Source organism: Vigna unguiculata, chromosome 6 (genome assembly GCF_004118075.2).
Source record: "Vigna unguiculata cultivar IT97K-499-35 chromosome 6, ASM411807v1, whole genome shotgun sequence".
Taxonomy (NCBI): Eukaryota; Viridiplantae; Streptophyta; class Magnoliopsida; order Fabales; family Fabaceae; genus Vigna; species Vigna unguiculata.
Genome location: NC_040284.1, coordinates 32,405,546 through 32,429,290, shown reverse-complemented (window position 1 = coordinate 32,429,290; position 23,745 = coordinate 32,405,546). Strand labels below are relative to the sequence as shown.

General features: G+C 30.1%; 4 protein-coding genes across 4 annotated transcripts; 1 reads left to right on the top strand and 3 right to left on the bottom strand.

The window, feature by feature from the left end:
• Nucleotides 1-4,585: 4,585 nt before the first annotated feature.
• LOC114186874 (transcription factor ABORTED MICROSPORES) lies at nt 4,586-9,184 on the top strand. The gene is made up of 6 exons (XM_028074930.1): nt 4,586-4,934; nt 5,050-5,223; nt 5,300-5,476; nt 7,761-7,934; nt 8,025-8,201; nt 8,380-9,184. The coding sequence occupies exons 1-6, from the start codon at nt 4,647-4,649 to the stop codon at nt 8,449-8,451; spliced, it is 1,062 nt and encodes a 353-aa protein (XP_027930731.1). The 5' UTR covers nt 4,586-4,646; the 3' UTR covers nt 8,452-9,184.
• Nucleotides 9,185-9,541: 357 nt separating this feature from the next.
• On the bottom strand, nt 9,542-10,706 carry LOC114186875. Its single transcript, XM_028074931.1, has 2 exons — nt 10,129-10,706; nt 9,542-9,879 (listed from the first exon to the last, which is right to left on the bottom strand). The coding sequence occupies exons 1-2, from the start codon at nt 10,571-10,573 to the stop codon at nt 9,824-9,826; spliced, it is 501 nt and encodes a 166-aa protein (XP_027930732.1). The 5' UTR covers nt 10,574-10,706; the 3' UTR covers nt 9,542-9,823.
• A 2,466-nt stretch (nt 10,707-13,172) lies between these two features.
• On the bottom strand, nt 13,173-14,577 carry LOC114186555 (uncharacterized protein At5g39570). Its single transcript, XM_028074490.1, has one exon. The coding sequence runs from the start codon at nt 14,297-14,299 to the stop codon at nt 13,277-13,279; it is 1,023 nt and encodes a 340-aa protein (XP_027930291.1). The 5' UTR covers nt 14,300-14,577; the 3' UTR covers nt 13,173-13,276.
• A 2,680-nt stretch (nt 14,578-17,257) lies between these two features.
• LOC114186760 (multiple organellar RNA editing factor 9, chloroplastic) lies at nt 17,258-19,010 on the bottom strand. Its single transcript, XM_028074763.1, has 5 exons — nt 18,601-19,010; nt 18,324-18,421; nt 18,171-18,236; nt 17,893-18,066; nt 17,258-17,652 (listed from the first exon to the last, which is right to left on the bottom strand). The coding sequence occupies exons 1-4, from the start codon at nt 18,939-18,941 to the stop codon at nt 17,894-17,896; spliced, it is 678 nt and encodes a 225-aa protein (XP_027930564.1). The 5' UTR covers nt 18,942-19,010; the 3' UTR covers nt 17,258-17,652; nt 17,893.
• Between the last annotated feature and the right edge of the window lie 4,735 nt (nt 19,011-23,745).

Below are 23,745 nucleotides of genomic sequence, written 5' to 3'. Positions count from 1 at the left end.
GTTTGTTTTGCACTATTTACTGTTCACACAGAAACAAAAGTAAATGATATTTACATATATAAAATGGTGATAAATGGTGAGAAAAACAAATTATACCATATATAAAATTATTCATGTACCCTAGTTTTTTTATGCTCGTCCATTCATTTATGATCTTCTAATGCATTTTAATGACATGGGTCATTGCGCGAGTGACTCATCACTATGCGAGAGATATTTCTCTGAAAGTTAGAAATACAGGAGAACATGAAGAACATTATTCGTTGAGCGATAGGATTTACTAGACAAATTTATGTGAATTCCTTCCCATGGTCTTATTCGCTGAGCCAACCAACCCCTTCCTAAGCGAATATTTGAAGTAGTTAGTTCGGTGTTTGCTCGCTGGACGAGCCATAATGTCATTCGACAAGAAAATAGATTATTTAGGTTATTTAATTATATGAATTATGAATTTTTTTTTAAGATAAATTACACGGATATAGAGATGTGTTGGTTGTTGTAATTTGATATGAGAATATATGATGATATGGGCGTGGTATGATGATAGTGGAAATGCTTTCAAGAGTGAAAGTAGTCTACTTGTGTAATATATCTGGTTAATGGGAGTTAATGGAGATTCCTATAACGAAAATTGTTTTGAAAACATTTTTGATTGACATAGGTGAACCAACTCTCTCGTTAGGAAGCTTGGTAGAGCCATGGCTTGGTAAACTAAAATGCTATTGGTATCCTTATGACATGGCAAAATCTTTGGGTTTGACTCTATACATAGAAATTTTCAGAGTTAGTAATTATGTTTTAATATTTTTATGGGATTGGATTAATGAATTTGTTATACATTACTTATTTATTTTAACTATTGAATTTAATTACATTGCTTCTTTTTAAATACATTAGTTTGCTCTTGTTTGTTAATGTGTTTCTTTTGCTATGATTGTGTGTGTACACAGAAACAGAGAATACGGCAGGTGAGGAACCTAACAGAGACATGGTCAGGAATATAGTAGGTGTAGACAACTAGCTTTTATAACTTGTTTTAAATTACATATGATTCTTCGTATCTTGATTTTGATAAAGATTATATTTAGAAAATACTTTCAAAACATACTTTAGAGGAATAGTGTAATATAATTTGATCATTCTTCTTATGTAGTTTTATGTTTAATATCAATTTATATAATGCCTTAAATTAGTAGATATCTCCATTAATTTGGAATCTCACAATTAGTGGCAGATCTTAACCACAAGTTTTGGAGGGGTCAAATAGTATAATTCTTTGATCATTAAATTGTTGGATCATTACTATAATGTTTTAAAAATTGGTTCCTCTAACTGAATAATTTGATATTTAGTTTAATGTTGTAAAAAATATAATCTATCTTGTTTCCATCTTCACGAATAACTTCACTTTTATCATTTTTGAATAATGAATCTATTCTTTTATTCTTCATCAATATACCTATTTTAAAAATAATATTAAAAATAATTTATCATACCTTACTAAAAAAATTGAGAAGCATAAATATTAAAGAAAAAAAAAGTATAGTTAAGTCACAATTAAAAATTGATTATGAAAAAACACATAATACATTATTTTTTCTTCTATATTCATAAAAAAAATGAATATACCAAAGGCTGATAAAAAAAACAATATTAACTATTAAATTAATATTTCATTATTAAGTAAGATAAAAGAGAATTAATTTTCTTTTCTTCAAAAAAGAAATAAGACAAATGAGAAATAAAAGAAAAAATAATTACCTTTTTTCTTAAAAAAAATATATGAGAGTGAGAAATGATGTACAATTTTTGTAAAACTAACAAGACAACAAGAAATGACATAAAAAATATCATAATAAATATTTGGTTTAATTATTCTTTTGATTATTGTTTTAGTTCAAAAATGTTATGTTGGTCCTCCAATTTTGTTTAGTTTCAATTTGGTTCTGAATTTTGGAAAACTGATACAATTTGGTTATATTCATTAAATTTCTTGAAACACATAAATGTTTTTTCATTAAACTTAAAGTTGTAAATAAAGATAGTTTTTTTTTTTTGTGTAATTAACATAATCTCAATATCAATTTTGATGAAAATCCTTGATCCGCTCTAATAAATTTAAAAAAAATGACTAAATTGTATCAATTTTTTAAAAGTATGAACCAAATTGAGACTATAAAAAACTTGAGAATCAATTTGATATTTTTAGATGAAAATAGTGACTAAAATATTAATTAAACCTAAATATTTTTATTCTTTATATATTCAATTTTATGTTTTATTATCTATTAACATTAATTGGTTGTATTTTATAAAAGAAATAAAAAGACAAATAATTTAATTTTCATCCGTTTATAAAATATACTACCTATAATTTAAAAAATTTCAAAAAATTTCAAAATTTTCAAAATGTAGATATTTTTAAAAAAAATCAAAAATCTTTGGGGGACCATGGCCCAGCTCTTACTATGCTCTGTCACAATCTAAATTTATAAAAAAATAAAAAACACATAAACCCTTATTTCATTCTTAAAAAAAAATCTCCAAAAGAAATAAATAACAAAAAAAAAAAACGTGCTAGATTGCATGATTTCAAGAAAAAAAGAAGTAAAGAACGTGTTACGAAAGCACCACTTCGAGTAAGACGACCCATTTCCATAATATTTCCCCTACACTATACCATTTTATTAAAAAAATAAAAAATCATTGTTGCATGACAAACTGAAATGTCTATGGCTCAATATATAGCAAAACTTAAAAAGGATATAAAAATGATAAAGAAGACACCAAAATTATGAATCTCATGTTTTGATATTGGCTACTCTCTTCTTCTTTCTTTTATCTCAATTGTTTAGTAGTTGTGTCCATATATTCTTTTCGTCAATAATTGCTTTTTTGTCACAGTTTTTGTGTACGACATGCCTTTAGTTTTGGTTGTGGATAAAAGAACATATTAAAGGTGGAATATTGACTACTATTATGAGATTGGGATTTGTATTTACATCAATGAAGAAAAAACGTAACCTAAATTTTCATAAACCATAAACCAACAAAAAGAGGGCTCTTGCCTATTTAATCCCTGATTTCCCACCTCATTTTTTGACTTATGTTATTGGAGAATTAATATTGTTATGTAATGTAAAAGGATCGTATATTTATAATAGTGACTTTCTCAATGCATTATAATTTAATTTATTTAGAATAATTATAAATGATTAAAATTTGTTAACTTAGTTTTCTTAATAATCAATTTATGAAAAATAATAAAAAAATATTTTTATTTCAGTCTTAAAAATAAACTTTACAAAAATAGACACAATTTTTGACAATAGTCGACTAAAAAATATACACAGATGCCGAGATTGACAGTTCAATAAGATATTTGTAATATTTTCTACAAGTATATTTAACACTCTCTCTATCTACCTAACTAATTTATATGTGTTTTTCTGAATCGTCTTATTTTTCTTTTATCATTATTTTCATATATAACTTTCTTTATTAATTCTTTGTATATTCTTCACAATATTAGTAAAAAATAGTCGGTCTGTTTTAATAATTCAGAACCAATTATAAACCTCATTTATTTTAACATGTAAGAAAAAAATATTTTATTTCATCTCTTTATTTTCTTCTATCATACTAATAATTTTATCGAGAAATTTGTCGAGAAAGATATAACAGCAAAAAGGTTTTAGTGGATAAGCTGCTAGATTTTAGTATGTACCATTCTTGTGACATTCCATTTTTATGCTATTGTAAATAATTGGTTTCTCTCATTTCATGTCTAAGTGTTCTTTTCAACATCACCAATAATTTTGCCGAAAAGGTCTATAAAAGACATTGATTACCCAATAGATACCTTAAAAAGATCGTAATACTCAATTTATTCTATTTTAGTTTCTAGGATTATTTTTTTTATTTCTGTACAAAAAATTCTTATCGAATGGGCAGAATTTACTTTAGTCATTAACTATCACTTCAATTAAAGAAGAACGAGACAAAACTATTGAGGTAAATTTTTATATCACCCTTATCTACGGTGAAAAAATTATTAAGTGCGGAGTAAAGTTCTCTAATAAAGAGGAGTGAATTGAACAACATATAAAAAAAAAGATATAATATATAATATTCCCTGGGGCGAGGATTGAGATGTATTGGGCTGCAAATTCTCTGACATGGCATTAGGGTGGACCAGAGGATGAGAGGGTATTAAAGGTCATGTGTTCGATACCCACTGTCAAAAAGCCCAACTTCAAAAGGTCTTACAATTTATTTGTTATTTGGCAGAACATGCTTAAATTATTATTTTTAACCAATTTAAGCATTTTGGATTCCACCACAGTATAAATAAGAAGTGAAAATCAACGAAAAAAAAATGAGGAAGACCTTCTATGTCATTTGTAGTGGCATTTTCACACTCTGTTAGGAAGATTGTAGAAAAAGAAAATCAGTTAGAAAGATTCTAAAAAGCAGAAAAAACATTTAAACAGCCTAACACAAATATGTGTGATAAGAAACATACCAGAACTAACTTGGGACCACACCCAAAGAATACCCTCAAAACATGCATCAATGTACTTTCTTTCTCTTCTGTTCCTCTGACATGATGCCTCTATGAGAACCACTTATATAGCCACAAACAAATGCTCACTTTACAAAGCCTTCAAACACATCCCTTTCCTCAGATCAAAACCCACCCTCCACCCCCACAAATGGAGTATGAAGATGAGGATTGGTTATGTGTTACTTTGGAAGAGTTTTCTCTTGCTACTGAAAATGGTTCTAGCAAGCAAGGGATGGGTAGGAAGAGGAACTATGATGATGAGACCAGAGAGTTCAAATCAAAGAATCTTGAGACTGAAAGGAGGAGGAGGGAGAAGCTCAGTAGCAGACTCTTGATGCTGCGTGCTATAGTGCCTATCATCACAAATGCAACTACCTAAACTCTTCACTTTCTTATATCATGATCCTTCTTCTTGATCTCATTGTTCATTCAATTTTAGGGATGCAATGTAACCTGATTATAGACTCTAATTTTGGTTTTAGATGAACAAAGCCACAATCATTGAAGATGCTATCACTTACATTGAGAAGCTTCAAGACAAAGTCCAGAGTCTCAGCCAAGAGCTTCACCAAATAGAAGCAACTTCAGAGGAAACAGCAGAGACAAAAATAGATGAAATTGATGCTGCACAAGATATGAAGGATTTGGGGATACAGGTCATATATGATTTGATTGAAAAAAAAAAAAAAGCTCTACAACTATTAATTACTAATGTTTTGTTGGTTTCTGCAGGAAGAAGTTAGAGTAGCACAGATAGACGGTAATAAACTGTGGGTTAAGATCATCATTGAGAAGAGAAAAGGAAGATTCAGAAAATTGATGGAAGCTCTCAATAATTTCAGCATTGAACTCATAGACACCAATCTCACAACCACAAAAGGAGCCTTTCTTATTACAAGTTGTATACAGGTGATAAGATATGACTCAAACTTCTATTTTGATTCTCAATGAATATGATTTCATCATAGGTAGAATAAGATACTTGAAGATGAACTTTGGTTCATCTGTAAATATTTCACATGTACCTTCCAAATCTTGACAATGATATAATATTCACTTCAATTATTTAACTGTGATTTCTATATTGTTCAGGACAGAGATGGTGAAAAACTTGAAATTCAACAAACCAAGGATTTGTTGCAAGATATTATAAATGGCATATAGGACTAGTTTAATTTGTTGGTTGGAAGGATTCAATAATTCACCAACATCTGTATTAAGTAACATGCATGAAACATTCCATCAGATTATAAAATTACTTGTTGTTCTCTTACTCTCTCTGATTTAGAATATCAATTTGAAGTAAAAAAATTATTTTAACCATTAAAAACTAAATAAACTATATTTAATAACAATTTAGTTTTTATTTTAAACATTAATGATATCTCTGTAATCACTGTCAGCAGTGAAAATCTCTACATAACTTTTTTTTTCTTCATTACATTAAAATCCATTACATCCATGATTGTATTATTAGTAAGAGTGTAGTATAGCCAGCCATATTTTCTGTCAAAACCAAATGATACTAAACCACGCATGAATCAGTGTGTTAAATGGCATTGTCAATTCTCAATAGAAGATGCTAACTGTGTCCAGAAGTCATTAGTTACTGAAGACTATAAATCTTATCCATTTCTAATTCCTATAAAATGATTTTATTATATGTGTTGTATTTAAAAATACAGATTTTTTGTAGTTTATTTATTTTAGTCTTTATATTTAACATTTAATAAAAAAATGATAAATTTCTATTAAAACCTAGATGTATACAGGTTTTTTTAAAGTTTTAAGGATTAAAATAAACAAAATTTAAATAAAAACTAATATAAAAAATCATTATATTTCAAGAGACTAAATATATTTCGATCGAAACAAAAAGATCTACAATTTCGCATATTAGTTAATATGTCATATATTACTTAAGATTGGCTCTAAGAAACCAGCACACTAAACTGTGTTATGGCATTCTCAGTCAAATAACAAGGTTACCTACTAAAGCCTTAATCACTAGAACAGAGGAGTATAATATGATTTTTTTTTTCCTTTTAATATGTTCTGTCTCCACCAAGCCCACAAGTACAAATAGGTAATCACTAAGAAATTGTAGAGACAGTTTATGGTTGTTTTTTTTTTTTTTTTCAATACACTTAATTCTCTGACATTCACATTTTAGCTGTTAACAATTGGCACTTTCTTTTTTATAGTATTATCTTCACATATATGATAAATATATAGATGGATGAACCATATAGGTAAGAAACAAGGATATTAATAAAAAATTAATTAAATTTATTTTAAATTTCAAAAACAATAAATACATTAAAATAAAAAATGTTTAAAAACTAAATTCTTATAAAGAGAGAATGACTAAGATAAGATGCTATCACTTTGTTAAGTAAAATAAGGGGTTTAAGTTTCATTTTATTAAAAGTGCATAAATGAATCCCTATTAAAAAATTAAAGAAACGTAAATGTTGTGAGAGGAAAATTTAAAAAAATGAGTGTAATTTATTTTTGAAATCCTTTTATCATGTTATAAATCAAAGAAAGAAGTTAGGTAGGACTTCAATGTGATTTTTATTATAACAAAATATCTAGAGTTTATAGTCTCATTCTGTTAAGATTCCAACAAGCCGAAGACACATTTAACCGGCCAAACACAAATGTATTTCTCTCTTGTCATAAGAAACATACATCAATTAAGTAGGGACCACAGAAAAGACCCTCAAAACAAGCATTAATGTACTTTCTCTATCTGGCATGATGCCTCTGTGGGAAGCACTTATATAGCCACAAACAAAATCTTAATCTACAAAACCTTTGGAACAAATCTCTTCAATACCTGTCTCTGCTCCATTCTTTAAGACCTAACTTCTCAAAAAATGGAGCATGAAGATGAAGATTGGTTGTGTATTACTATGGAAGAGAATGACTGTAGCAGACAAAAATTGAGTAGGAAGAGGAACTATGATGATAACACAAAGGAGTTCAAATCAAAAAACCTTGAGGTTGAAAGGAGGAGGAGGGAGAAACTCAGTAGGAGACTTTTGATGCTGCGGTCTATAAATCCTATTATCACAAATGCAACTACCTAAACTCTCATTTTCTTATTTCATGATACCTAATTTTATTGTTTAGTTTACAAATTGCTGGATTAAGCTTCATTATAGACTCTAAATTTATTTTGTTTTAGATGAATAGAGGAACAATTATTGTAGATGCTATCACCTACATTGAGAAGCTGCAAGACGAAGTCCAGAATCTTAGCCAGCAACTCCATCAAATGGAAGCAACCTCAGAAGAAACAACAGAGACAAAAATAGATGAAATTGAAGCTGTGGAATATATGAAGAATTGGGGGATACAGGTCAGTTATAGCAAAGATAGTTCTTCAGAAGAATTGAATAGCTTAATTACTTAACAATCTTACTTTCTTCAGCAATCTTACTTTCTGCAGGAAGATATCACAGTGGCACAAATAGATAAGAATAAGTTCTGGGCCAAGATCATCATTGAGAAAAAAAGGGGAGGTTTCAGCAAGTTGATGGAGACACTCAATTACTTTGGCATTGAGCTCATGGACACTAATCTCACTACCACAAAAGGAGCATTTCTGATTACAAGCTGTATGCAGGTGATTCTGAGAATGATAATAATCAAGACTGTTTTTAACTAGTTATTTATAAATTTCATGACAGACATGAAGAAGAAATGTGATTCATATTTTCACTACTATGAATATGTAGGTTTTCATGCTTACTTCACAAACTTAAAAATGTGATAATATTACATTCACTTTGATCATTGTTCAGGGAAAAAATGGAGAAAGACTTGAAATTAATCAAATCAAGGATTTGTTGCAAGACATTATCAATGACATGTAGAGAAGTTGCAATGGACTTTTATCGATTAAATGATTAAATATTGATTACAATGTTATTGACCTAACAGATGACTAGTTTATGTTAACTAATATGTATAAAAGTATGAATGAATAATGAACCTCCATCCCACCTCTCCAACTATATGTAATGTTTTTTTTTTTTACTAAAAGACTGTTACAATAAAATTAAATCAGTAAATTTGAATGGGAACATAGTCTCAGCTCCTATTTTTTTAGTGAAATCAATCTTACTCCTCTCCAACTATATGTAATGTTTTTTTTTTACTAAAAGACTGTTACAATAAAATTAAATCAGTAAATTTGAATGGGAACATAGTCTCAGCTCCTATTTTTTTAGTGAAATCAATCTTACTCCTATAATTTCTTCTTACATGTTCTTTTATGTTTTTAGTTTTACTTTGTTCTACTTGAAGAAGCAAATGTTCTAAAGAATAAATGACTAAAGAAAAAGAATATTCCTTACGAACAATCCTTGTACTGTTATTACATGAGGATATACACAGAGACAAGAACCTGAAAGGCTGAGTCTGCTTAAACCATAAAGTAAAATAAAAGACAGCTATAAAGTAAAATTAACATTGTCCATTTTCTGCTCATATATTTTTGTTGTACTTCAAAATGGAGATAGATTTCCAAGGCTGAAGAGAAGAGGAGAGGGGAACATTATATAACATATCTAATTCTGACCAAACAAGTTCTTATTATTTCTCAGGCATTATAACACAATTAAAAAAGATGCACTAAATAAATTCACTCTTGACCAGATTTAATGACCATATTGTCAGACCAATGAAGCAAACTAAACCTCAATTTTCTTCCTTTGCTGTCTCAGATGATTTATGATCGTTATGTAATGGTCATGTAAACATCACCTTAGCCTTCAATTCTGTCTTTAAGAAACAAGGTGTCATTTTTACTCAAAATTTGAGAATCAAATTTGGTAAACAACATTCAATGTTAGCAGATTCTCTGGGTATCTTCAACATAGGATCAGGAAGTCTTTTCTTTGAAAGAATAACACCCCTTTCAGCAAAGTAAAAGGTAAAAGAAAAAGAAAGGAAGAAATGAAATGATATGGTAGGACAATATCAAAATACTTTTCTTGCACATTAGAAGAAGAAAAATTGCGGCAAACAAAATTGCATAAAGACTTTTTACAATAAACACCGCCTATCAGTTTCTCTTTTTTCCCTTGACTGATTTCTAATTTAATAATCACAACTCTCATTGGATCTATGCACATTGCACCAAATACTTATTTGTAAAGGAAAAAAAAAAAAGAAGGGAAAAAACAAAACAAAATTGTAAAGAGGAAAGAAGAAACCATCTTTTTCAGATAAACAAGCAATCCTTCATCTCTGATCTTGAAATCCAATGCTCTTCCTTCCCCCAATATTCTGTGAAAGACCTGCACCCCACATTCAAATTTTGAAATCAAATCTAGAAGACAAAAATAATGAGGATTGAAATACACCCAGTCATCATTTGACAGGCTGGAAAGTAATAATGAGTGAGAAGAAAATGGAAAATGGCATGCATGTGCTTTTCCACTACGATTCCTATTCAAACCCCATAATTGAAAGGTTCAGAGTTGAAAGGAAATGAAGACAGATCATGATTAAGAAGTAACAGCTGTTGAAAATGAGAGAAACGGTACCTTGGGATCTACAAACTGGGGGATCTTCAAAGAGAGAAAGAGAGAGCTGTTTATGTGCAAGACCAATATCAATGAGAATGAGACCAGAAGATGGATCGTTGACGATGATGTCTTTCACAGGTAACCATAGGAAAAGCTCTTCCTGAGAAAGACCCTCCAACCCCTTGAGCTGACCAAAACTAAGGTTAGCTCGAACCACGGTTTCAAAGAGCACTCTTGTTTCATACTTGGCGAGGCAAGGAGCATCGAGGTTCACCTCCAAACGACCCATTTGGTCCAAATTGTAGGACTTTACAGTCTCTGGGAAGAGCCCTGCTGGTAGGCCATGGGTTCGGAGAAGCTCATGAATAGAAGAATATGCTGTTGCTGTTGCAGCAGCCAGTGAGAAAGAAAGAAGAAGAAAAGCAAGAAAAGTGGCCTCTAAAGATCTGTGTGGCAGAGACATGTTGAGGAGAATGAGTGGGGAAGGAAGGAGGAAGGTTTTGAGTGAGAGAAGTTTGGTGCTTGAGGTTTTAACAGGGTTTTTAAGGCTTCACCACACAAACATAGTGTCTCAACACTATGATTGGAAGTGGGAGCCAGAGAGGACAGTGGATAGAATTTCTATGTTCTTGGTTGGCATTACATGTTTGTGAAATGAACAAACTACCCTTGCGTTACAATCTAGGATCCACCAAAATGGGATAAAGATAACAATTATTTTAACCAAATAATTACTAGTATAAAAATACAATATATGATATGTGATTAGTACTGGTGTATATTAATAAAAAATAAATAATGATTCTGTTGTGTTGAAAACAACTTTGGCTTTACGATTTGTGATGCTTTATTTGGATAATGACATGTTTGTACGTAAGTGGTAAACATAAGATTGGGATTTGAATGTTGTGTTTGGCGCTTTGGCCTTAATCTGCGGTTACGAGGGGCCATCACTGTCTTTTTTTACACTCTTTTACTCATTTTTCTTCTGTTTTCTTCTTCCTCTTTTTACTATAAACCCATGCCATGTCCTATGATCTAGACAGCAATTATTTTCATCCTCTTTTCTTCCTTCTACTAGTTTAGTTTAGGTCACAGTACTTTAACAAGTGGGGATGTATCAGGATTCATTATAAAACATGCGTGCGGGAATGCGCGCACACGCATTTATTAAAAGGATTTTAGCACCAAAATTTTGGTTTCATTTATAGTTTAGTTAACTAATTTACAATTTATGAGATTGCTTATTCCTCTCTCCAATTTTGAAAACAGAAGCTCTCAGCAGTTGTTAGTTCATTCGTCACTATCACTGTTCCCAAATTTCAAATTTTCTAATTACTGTCAAATTTCTGAGGAGAGAAACTTTAGTTGTTTAGATGATGAATATTATAAATGTTATTTTTGAAACAAATATTGTTTGAAAACTTGGTCTCAAAATTGACTTTGGATATATCATTAACCAATTTATAAGTCACAACGTAGTATAGTATGCTTTTAAATTCTATTTATCACCAACATTCAATTTGCTTAGAAAAGCTTTCGAAAACTATAGTTTTAGCTTAAAAAGCATGAGAGTGTCTTGTGAAATTCAAGTTGCTGGACCTCCGTGCATCAGAATACTTGGGTCTCAGACTTTGATAAAGTTGGAAACACAAAAAAAATTCCACAGAAAATCAATATTTTAGTACCATAACCTAAAAGAGTATAATTAAGTTTAAATTAATTATAACTAATTTGTTTCTCTCATATTATGTAAATTAAGAGTATAATTAGAAAAAGAAAATATTATCTTAAAATTTTAAAAAGTATAAGTAAAATGAAAAAAAAATGTTAAAAAATTAAAAATTAGAAAGGAGTATTTGTTGAAATTGAACAATGATTTCACTTCCAATGGACGGAAAGTGACTGGTAAATTTTGATGGAGACACACCATTAATCTAACACGTTTGGTTTATTTTTTTAAGGTTTCATCATAAAACGATTCATCATTAACGTGGAGTTTCAAATAGCATAGCTTTCACAGATTTCAAACTATTTATGTTAAAAAATTTTGATATATGCGTGGGATAAAAAGCTTGCAAGAAGACAGAGACTAAAAAAGACTGATGTTGAATTTGAGTTTTTAATTAATATGCCCAGCCATATTAATAATAGGGTGAATAAAGAAAAAATAAAGAATTTAACCTGGGGAAGGCTTGGCATGGAAACGCCATACCTACAGACACAATGGTGATTAACCTTTAAGTATGACCTAATCCCCGATTTCTTGAACCTTAATCTCACCGTAATCTAATGCACAACCTACCAATACACATGCACATCATCTGTTTGATGCACGACCCAAACCATCTGACAGAAAAATTGAGAATGAGTTTATAACCGATCACTGAAACAACCTCAGATTACAAAAACCCAACCATTACTAGCTTTTGAAATAGTAAAAATTAGAAATAAGGTAAATTTAAAATATATATATATAATATGTAAAGTGAGCTTAGATCTCATTGTGCAACACAGATATTATTTGCCACCACCTAAGACAGTCATATCACACTTTCAAAACAAAAGAGAGGCATTCGAAGAACAGATGTTTGATGTTTTTCACCCTGATAACACCACCTTTACACAACTCTCCATCTTATTGAATGATGTTTCGCTTCCAAAATTTTGAAGGGATAGGATTATGTCCAGTAATAGTTTTCAGACAAAAGCTTAGACCTTTAAGTACGCTGTTTCCATAAGAATTTTAAACTATTTCACTTATTCTTGATGAAGAGAATATAACTTCACGTTCCGTTTTCACAAAAATAATCAGTTTAACATTAATATTCAAGTATAAATAGACATGGATTTATGATCATTACGATTATTTCATAAGTGCAGACAGTTTTTAAACATTCATGGCGTGACCCTTTCACCAGTTCAAAGGAGTTTTAACAAGATCGGTCTTGCGTACAAGGAATCATGAATAACAAAATCAGATTACGAAAAGCCTGTTTAACCTGTAAATGCTGAATTTTAGTTGTTGCCATTATAAAATATATGATTGGGAAGCAAAGAGATTTCTTGTTTTCACATCCAAATTTCACATTTATTTCCACAGAAACAAGCTTTACACCTTCAACTTTTATGTTACATCACAGAATAAATAAATTGTTTTGGAGTGTCACCAAAACTCGGCATTATAATCAATCTGTTTGTACTGTGCTTGCATTGGATAGTGCCTTTGATAGCCATACACAGCTTCTCCTCCATAGCCACTTCCATCTTCCGCATTTCCATAAGGATATGGACTGCCAAATAGATAATCTGCAGTACCTTGCCACATGTTTTCCTGACACTGGTTTCCTCTGTAAGCAACTTCCTTGCAATAACATTCTTCTCTCTTCTTCATACGTTCCAAACAAGGCCAATACCCAAATAAGCTTTCACAAATGTCCACAGCTTCCAACCCATATCCACTAGGATATTGAGAACCCACTTGCTTCTCATTCTCATAACCCTGTCCTCCACTGTACCCTTCACCAACACCAGACTCAACATGGTAATCATCTCCATGGTCACTTCCCTCACTCTCATTCCCTTCATCTTCATGGCTATTGTCTTCAACTTTGCTTTGCTGATCTCTGCCACTGTCTTGTGATTGAGGTTTTTCTTCAGCTATTTGGGCTGCAGTTCCATTCTGGGGTGTGATTGCTTTCTCATCAGTTCCCTCTTCTATAGTAGGCAGTGGAACTATGGCCATAGGAATGGGGTTACTAATTGGACTCGAGCCAGAACGAGGATAGCAAATTTTATCTGAAGGTGGTAGAGGTTTACCATAGGTCTGATCAATGTCATACCCACCATCATAAGGTGTTGAGTCATACTCCTCAAATTCGGGCACATTGAATTCCGCATTAGAGTAAGAAATGACAAGATGGGTCATACCATAATTGGGATCGTACACAACTGATTTTGGATCACTATAGGTTGTGGCTGAGTATGATATGGTTGGGTAAGTCTGAGCAGGGTAATTAGGAGCATAATATAAACTTGGATCATATCCATAATATGGTTGATTGTACTCATAGCCCGAATAAGCCGTAGGGGATGAAATTTGAGCATAATCGTAATTGAGAGAATAAGAGTTGAAATTGTACTCACCATAATCAGAAGCAGAATAGGAAGAACCGCCGTAGAAGGACATGCTTCATCAGAAATTGAAGATTGAACCTTCGAAAGAGTTATGACAGCAGTTCAGGATCAAGTTTCTTGTGAAACAGAAGGAACATATGAAAGTCTGCAATCTCCTACGTTATCTGATTGATCGGTGGTTAAAAAAGAAAGCTTTTTCTTTCATCTTTAAAGTATTTGGGTCGAACAGTACAATAAGAAAAGTATTTCAAGTGCACCATAACTCTCTCACCGACCGCAGAATCCTTATCTATGCACAAATGTCCACGTGCAATTATGCAAGGAAAGAGGCCATTTTACTCTACCGAGAGATATTATTTATAGATAAAATAACTTTTCACTTTAATATTACATCATTCACCTTATTTTGTAAATTTCTCTTTTTCTTTCTTGTTATCTATCTCGTTTTTAAAAATTGTTATAAAGTTATTGTGAAAATTACGTTTCTTAAACCTAAATAATTAAGACATGGGCGAACACTTAATGTAAGCATGTGAGGAGTGTCAACGCTTTACCAACCCCTAAACGGGTAGTGGGTGGGCCTAAGCATGCCAAAGCTTTTCTTTCTTTCTTCTCACATAAAGGACGGAAAAAACGTAATGAAATAAAAATCAGGAATGGGAAACAAATAAGGAAAATTTTTAATGGTTCTAACTAAATACAAATTATAATAAAATGATTTAAACGAGTATCTTTTATAATAATGCGTGAGAATATTATAGGCCCACAATGTTTGTAATAGAAAATTGGAATAGCCTTATTACAAAATAAAAAAAATGTGTGAAGTAGTTGTGGGACTAACGAGAGAGATATGAATTGTAACCAGCAAAGCAGGGACCAAAACAAGGTGATTGGTTTTGTTTTGTTTTGAAATTGAGATTAAGACAGCCATTTGAGCGTTTAATATATGTTATAACAAATGCTGACATCAATAGGATGGCTACTGGCTGGTGAGTGGCCAATGTAGCCAAAGTGGTGTGTGAGAGTGACATTAAAAGAATAACTCATGATTTGTCAATATTTCATGGAACTACTATTTTAATTCATTCCTTCTATGAACTATTTAACTAAATTAATTAATTTGTTAAGAAATAAATGAGATTTCAATGAATTTTTAAATAGAGTCTAGTTCTTCTCTGATTGGATTAACAGAGTAACAGTGATTAAAAAAAAAAAGTTCATAATGTGTATTATAACTACATTGGAAACACATAATTTAAATTTTAAAAAAAATGTTTTTAATTTCTAAACGTAAAACTAAATTCAATTTGTATTTCAAACTTTTAACGCAATATATAAACTTTTTTTAACTATATCTCATATGTTTGACATATTTTCATATTTTAATTTAAATGTCAACATGAATCATGACACATCTTTTGACACACAAAATTAAAAATTAATGTTATTGAATTAAAATAAATATATTCATTCATTTTTATAATTTTAATTTGTCAAAATTGAAGAACTAAAAATATGTTTATTTCTTAAATTTTAGATAATTCAAAAAAATGGTTAAATTTAAATAAATAGTAACTTAAAAGATAAAATGATAGGATTATTATTTTCATTTAAAAAGTAATTAAATTAATATAAACAATCCGTTAAAAGATAAAAGTATTATGATAATTATTTTAATTTAAAAAACAATTATTTAAAAATAAAAAAAAATGTTGACAAAAACCAAAGAGAATCATTTATCAACGGTTTTCTTCTTACACCTCGGTGGTGCCTTTTCTTTCCTGCATCTCCATAAATTATTTTCCTACATCCCACAAAATTTTATATTTTAAATTATGCAATCTAGAATATGAATTTTGTATTTTGGATAGAGCCTAAAATATATTTTTTATTTTGTATTCCGAAATATAATTTATAACACATTATATTTTAAATTATACCATATAAAATACAATTTTTATTTTATATTTTAAATGTATAACTTTACGGTGATTAAGGTTGAAATTATGGAGGTGCCGGAACAAATGACCATGTATAATTTGTTTCGGGCCTTCACGATGAGAACCAAAAATATAAAGGGCCGTTGCTTATTAGACTACTAGAAAGTGCCTACATGTTTAGAACACCATTAATTCCCACACCCATGATTTTCAGAACACTCTACTTTAAATCAACAAATTACTTTCTCATGTAAAGTTTATTAAGTTTTGAAAATTATAAACAAATATATAAATGTAGTGAAGGGCCAAGCTCCTTAAAATATAAAACTTTATTTCACAACAGGAAACAGAGCATAAAATACTTACTTTAAAATTCGGATTTTAAATGTTGATAAAATATATAAAATAAAAACTTATCTTCACTTATATCACATACAAACCTTAGAAAACAAATCAAAATAAAAAAAAATTATGATGATTTTAAATTTAAAAAGAAAATAAAAATATACCAAAATAAATAAATCCTTAACTATTCAACAATTTGGTTGAAAGGGGAAAAAAACTAACCAGTAAATTATTCAAAATCCACAAAAATTCTCTCTCAAGAGAATAACGAAAGGGAAATAATTCTAGTGACAAACCTAATCATCTTGGCATAATTATATTTTATCTTACCTCCCTCTTCTTTTCAACCAAAGGAAGAGGAACTAATCATTTTTTTTTCTTTTATCACCTTTCATTAAATCAATATAAACTATAAAAAAAAAAAAGACAATCCCCTGTTTATTACTGTCCTTGTTTTCTTTCTTTTCCTGTATTTTCTTTTTTGCATCCCTTCCAAATATAAATGTGTTCTGTTTCCCTCGTTGCTGGAGTTAAAACAACTATGCACAACAAAACATCTACATTTTACACGGCAATCAAGGATGGTTTATGAATGCACCCATTTCGAAGTTCCAAGAAATTCACCTTCGCCAACTACTCTCACAAGGAGTGGCCGGGATGAAGCGCAGCAAAACTGGGATGTTGTAGCATGACTAAGTTAAGGATTGCTAATGGGCTGCTTCAAATAAGGACAGAAGGCTATATATGCATACTATCTAAACTTGATCAGTTCATATCAGTAACTTTAAGTGTTAATACCGCAGTTGCCATGAAACTAGCAGACAAAAATTATCACTAAAACATAAACTGGTTGCATGATAAGTAGCTCTCCAAATTACACAGATAAACAATTATAGCACTTGTCTCACATGTCATACTCATACAGTCCAAAAGAACATATTCCTCAAGATGAATCGTGAAAATACCCGTTTGAGTTTGCAAGAAACGTTGCATGCATCTTGATGAGAATCCAACACAAGCTCAATCTTCTATTTGTTAAAGTGACCATGAGCATGATAGAACTGTGATAAGGAGCAGCTTCCTTTTGGCACTAGTTTCTCTCAGTAAAACTATAAATAACCTGCAAGACCGCAGTAATAGCGTAATCATGTATCTTCAGAGCCTGACGAGATTCAATGAATTGCATACATGGGGGAGGGGGAAGCTAAAGACCCTTCCATGACATTCAGTGTGAGTTTAAAAGGAAGATGATCTGTGCTACTTGATTCATTCAGGTATCAAATTTTAGATACATTAGGCAAGGGGAGACCAAAATCATGGAAGAAGTAAAATAATTGGAATAAATAATGCATCCCAATACCTCATGTAGAGGATGAATCCGAGGCAGCCGCCTCTTGTCTTGGCCTTCTTCGGTCAGGGGGAGGGCCATCTCTCCGTCTCTCATACCTTCTACTCTCATTCTTAGGTGCGCTCCGTTTTGGTTGGTAGGTAGGGTACTTGCAAGGAATAATCTCCCCATTTACGTACTTGTCACCTAAAATCAAAGAACATCACGCATTCAGCAAAAACATTATCAATCTATAGCACTTAAAACACAATTTATTTCCGTCCAAATCTCTAAAAAAATATAAGTATAACCTCCGTAGTCTTTGTTTTTAACATCTATATACGAGTCTGGCAGTACCCAGAGAACCCCGGGTAAACCTGCAAGCATAAACAAGAAGTGAAGAACCAGAACTCATTAAGCAACGCAACAAGGGTATCGACACAAATTGGGAATTGAAGCATTACCCTTGAATTTCTCCGAGGTTGCTTCATCAACAGTGCACTGAAATCCAGTGTAGGTAGTGGTGCTAAATGCATACATGTTCTTTTTTGCTTCCTCCATGCTAATACACAAGCAGAAGCACATAATGAAAACTTGATTATAAACCGATGATAACAAAGTCCTCCACTTAAATTGGCGTTTATCTTAGACTGTTATGAGCTACAAGGTACATACGAATACCGCGTCCATTCCAATTTTGAAACATTAGGGTAGAAAAAGAGAAGAGGAAAAGGAAGGAACCTTCCCAATACAGTAGCAAGAGTGTCGAGGTAAGTGTCAATCATTTGTTCACGAGTGGGTGCAGGGTCCTTAGGAAACTCCATCACAATCAGCCAATGGTTGTAATCACAACCGGGTAACATTATCGTCTCTCTCTGGTCGCTGTTGCTGCTGCTCCTTTTCGCTGAGAAATCCCCATCCAGCGACGCCCTAATCCGGTTACCAATTCGGGTTTGGGTGACAATAGAAGAACGGAGGCGAACATTGGTTACCTTGTAGAAGTTGGAGATTTGGGTTTTGGGTTTATAGGGTAGGGTTAGGGTTAGGGTTTTAGCGGAAAAGGAAAACGTTACCGTCGTCATTGTAGGTTGGTGACTAAACGCAGAAACTGAACTCAAGTTAATGGATGGCAGATAAACGATAAGGCTGCAGGAGATATTTTATTTAATACGGCGTCGTCATGACAAATAATCTACTGGTGGTAAGCGTAAGAAGATGCTGGACTGAACTTAATTGGGTCATAGTTCGGTCCAATTTCACAACAAATGGGCCTCAATAGATTTATTTCATAAGAAGATCAGAAGTAACACCTCAAAATACTTTAAAGGGAATATCACAAAATATATGAATAACTTAATTGTTTTCTATGAATTTAAAGATTAAACTAATTTCAAAGCTACTTTGGTCGTATATGTTGGGTGAGGAAAACGACTGAGATCTCACAAAATATTAAGACGGTGCCATAACCAAAAAAATCAGAAAATTGACTTCATAAGTATCTTTCATGGAAATTTCAAAGGGAAATATATGATAGAAGACGACAATTGAAATAAAATATTGACTTAGGACTTTTTGTTAACAAATTATTTTGGTCATTCAAGATTTTCTTATTGACTTTTCTATATTATTATTAAATAAAACTGAAAATTCTACAAGACAGTACAAGTAATCAAAATTGAAAATTTTCAACAAACTAGTTGTGCATCTCTATAATTTTATATTTGAGATGTATAAATTAGATCTACTACACTTCAAACACGTAAAGTTAAATTAAAACTAAATAAATTAAGTTAAAAAATTATATTACTATACATAAATGTTTTGTAAAATAAATATATAATTTTGATCTTTTATTATTCCTGGTAATTTATCTTCGATAAATATTTTGAAAGCGTCTAAATTTTTATATAAACATACAAAATTTGTTTTGAATGTCAAGTGTATAAAATAAATTAAAAATATACTTAAATTTTAAAAAATATTTTAAATTATGTATTCACTTATATATATATATATATATTAAAAATTTATATAATATTAATATTTGTAACAATATACAATGGAATTTTCCATCTTAATACATATTTAAAATTTTATTTTATCATTGCTTTTTAAAATTATAAAAAATGTATATACTAGTATATGTTAAAATAATCACATACTATATATCAAACACTACTATTTTTACGTATTACCGTTATTTATATTTTTTTTTCAAAAATTAAGAGCAACGAAACTCACTGGTTTAATAATAATAAAAAATTACAATATATAATAATATGCATATCAAAAGTTATATAGTATTATTTTAACTAACTTTCTAATTTTTTTTAAGGTGAGATAAACATTTGATAATTTGAAATAATTAGTTTAATTAATTATTGGTAATATTTTTGTGAGGAACGTTATTAACTTCTTTTCTTACTCTTGATATAAAATACGGTTTCTTAGATCAATTTCTAAATACATTTCTGATAAATATTGATAACAATTATATAATTAAAAAAAAGAGCATTCTAGTGCCATTAGGATGTTTTAAAAATTTTGTTTTTATGAATATTCAAATAAAATTCATATTACAAAATAAATATTATAAATAAATACTGATGAGTAACGGTATCATAATATCTATAACCGTTATAACGTATTATAGATTATATTCTTTGGCCACGAATTTGCGATATCCTTTGTTTTCAAGCTTAGATTATAGGGATTAAAATGGTAGTTTAAAGTGAATTTAGAAAATAAGTGTTATAGAGATGGCAGGAGTGGAATGAGATTGGTGATGAGAGAAAGGGTAAAAGTAGGTGGTGTGGTTCTGTGTTGAGCAATAATGAGAAAGTGATAAAGGAGAATGCGTAGATTATATTCAACACATCACTCAACTCTATTTTACCACTTTGCATTTTTCAAAGTCCTTTCATCCATTACGCTATAATTGACTCACAATCAAAAGTTCAAAGTGAAACCTGTAAATGAAAAACAGAAAAAAAAAAAAGAAGAAAAAAGTCATCTTCGATGCAATAATCATCTCAAAATTGAACTCAATGTGAAAACAAAAAATGAGATGCACTGTTCACTTCAATGACTTTATTTCGATACACAGAATACTATTTATTAGCTTTAAAGTTTTTTAATTTAATTTTAATATATAAGTCTTATAACATTTTAAAAAAAACTTTTTCTACTCAACTAATGAAAAGTTATATTTTACTGTCAATTACAAAATTTTGTAAAAGGCTCAAACTCATAAATAGTTACAAGTTTATATTTATAGATCACATACTAATAAAAAAAAAAGGTAATCCCAATATTGACTAACAATAGACATAAAAATATCAACGGTAATGTTATAAGGATTATTTTTTTTGCATATTTTTTAAACAATTAAAAAACACAATTATGATTTTTTGGAAAAGTAATTTCTACATACCTTTTTCTATGGAATACAAAAATATCAAATTGAGAGATTAAAAATATATTTAAATCAATAAAATAGTACAATTTTTTAATAATAAAAATAACCATAACTTGAGATATAAATAATTGGTATTCGAAAAATAAATTTTAACAATAAATTATGCTTTAAAATTTTGAATGAATAATATTTATGGGAACATTATAATCTATAAAATGTCCATATACTTTGAAAAGAATATTAAAATGTATAGAAAAGGTATATAATATGAAAGTGTGGGACCAAATGTTGAGATGGGAATGTTTGTATCGACAACCGAAGACGAAGATTAATGTTGTGAGATTTTGTTTCGTCCATAAATCAATGATTAAAAGAAGACTTATCACTCTTTGGAATGCCAAATGTGAACACATCACAGACTTTTCATATTAAGTAAGTCAATCCTGATAGGGATGGCTGCCAGTGGAAACAAACCCTAAATTATCATAATCTAAATAATATTTTACAGCTTTTGAGCACAAGGGAAAACCTATTCTCACATTTCATTATTCCAACCACCATAATCCGTTCATAATAATTATTCCATCAATTAGTTATGTAAAAAAAAAAATTATTTTGAGAACTCACTAATTATACGTATAATCATTTCACTTGTTATGTAAGCCAGTTCTCAACGTATATAAAACAACATAAACACGGACATATGCTTCATAGTGCCTTCATGCATATGTTTGGTCGATGCTAATGTGAGAAAAATATGAAAACACAGCATTAATTAAAACAAAAAATGTATAAATAAATATAAAGTTTACAAAGAAATTTAATTATTTTAAATCATTGTGGAGACCTAACCTCAGGCTCTACGTTTTACATATTACGTATATGATTCTGAATCCAACCTATAAAAGTTGGTAAAGAAATCATATGTACCTTTGATATAGATTATTGAGATAAAGACACCCTATTAATAGACGTGTCCAAAACGCAGAGTTGTTTTAAAAGTATTGGGTATTGGTGCAAATGAATTCACATACAAATGGCTCCATATTTTAAGATTTTGAATTATCAACTAGCAAGACAAAGTACTAGGATGTAACTAGTGGGCGGCTATTGTAAGAACAAAAAACTTTAGCCTTGTTAGGGTTGACTCACGAAACTTACCAACAACACTAAACCTACAAATCAAACATGTGTTTTTGTGGAAAAATAACTCTCAACAAAACATAGCCACATACATACCAATTCTATATAATTTATACTCACATACCCACTTAGCTCCAAACTCGTGGCCACAAATCTTCTTCTCTTTTCTCTTTTTTCTTTTTTTCTTTTTTCTTTTCTCTTTTCTCTATCATTGCACTAGCTTTTCTCCCTTTAATATAATATTTTCATATTTTCAATGTGTATATACGTATAGTTGGTGACGAGCAGTGAGGAAGATTAAGCTCGGTGAAATAATGTTGGATAATAAAAGTGAGATCTTGATCGAGACAATTTTGGCGGATAAAATTTCCTGAAAAAGCAAAAGGTAAATTTTATTTAGGAATATATTGACTTAGACTCATAAGATGTCTCAAAATAAAAAATTACAACATAGGAATCACATGCTTTAATGTTACAATCTAATATTCATTTGTACTATTGCATTCTATCTTAAAAAAATTACATTATAGTTTTTTTTTCTCAAAACATATATTTTTTATTAATAAATATTAGTTGTTAGTAAGAGAGTTAAACTCACGATCTTTTTCATCTTCTTTCAAATTTTTTCAAACTAAATTTATATTTTTAAAATGTTAGTTCAAAAATGTTGTTCGGTGTGGCACCTGTAGAGGTAGAAGGAGAATGGAATGTTGTATTTAAACTTTACCAGCACTATAACTTAAACTTTATACAGTATCAAAAATATTTTTGGCACTAGATTTTCTTCTAAGAATTTCTATAATTAGAACATGCCTCCACATTTAAAACTTTCATCAAAATTACGCCTTTGTGTACACTAGAGCTAAGAAATGTTAAGAAAATTATTAGATTATATTTGAGTCATTAAAATTAAAAGAAAATATGGGTAATTTTTTTAATGATCATGTGACCATTAATTAAATTTGAATATTCATTATTCATGGGTGATTGTATAATCCAAATTTCTAATGATCAATCAGCATTGGCCATATTACATGCATTTTTAACTCAGTACACCTATCAACTTATAATAGACCAAAGATAATGTGCAAATTTCGAAACTCAAATTATAAAGTAATTAAATATAAAAGTTAATGAATGTCTTAATAGTAGAAAAAATGAATTAATATGATTGTAAGATTTACTTTGGTACTAATATATAATAGAAGATGAATAAATGGAATAAAAGAATGTGAAATTGCCGACGTCAGTATTACATAAGCATAGCGTCAACAATAGCTTACGCGAAAATTCATACTCGTTTAAAACATACCAGCCATCAATGA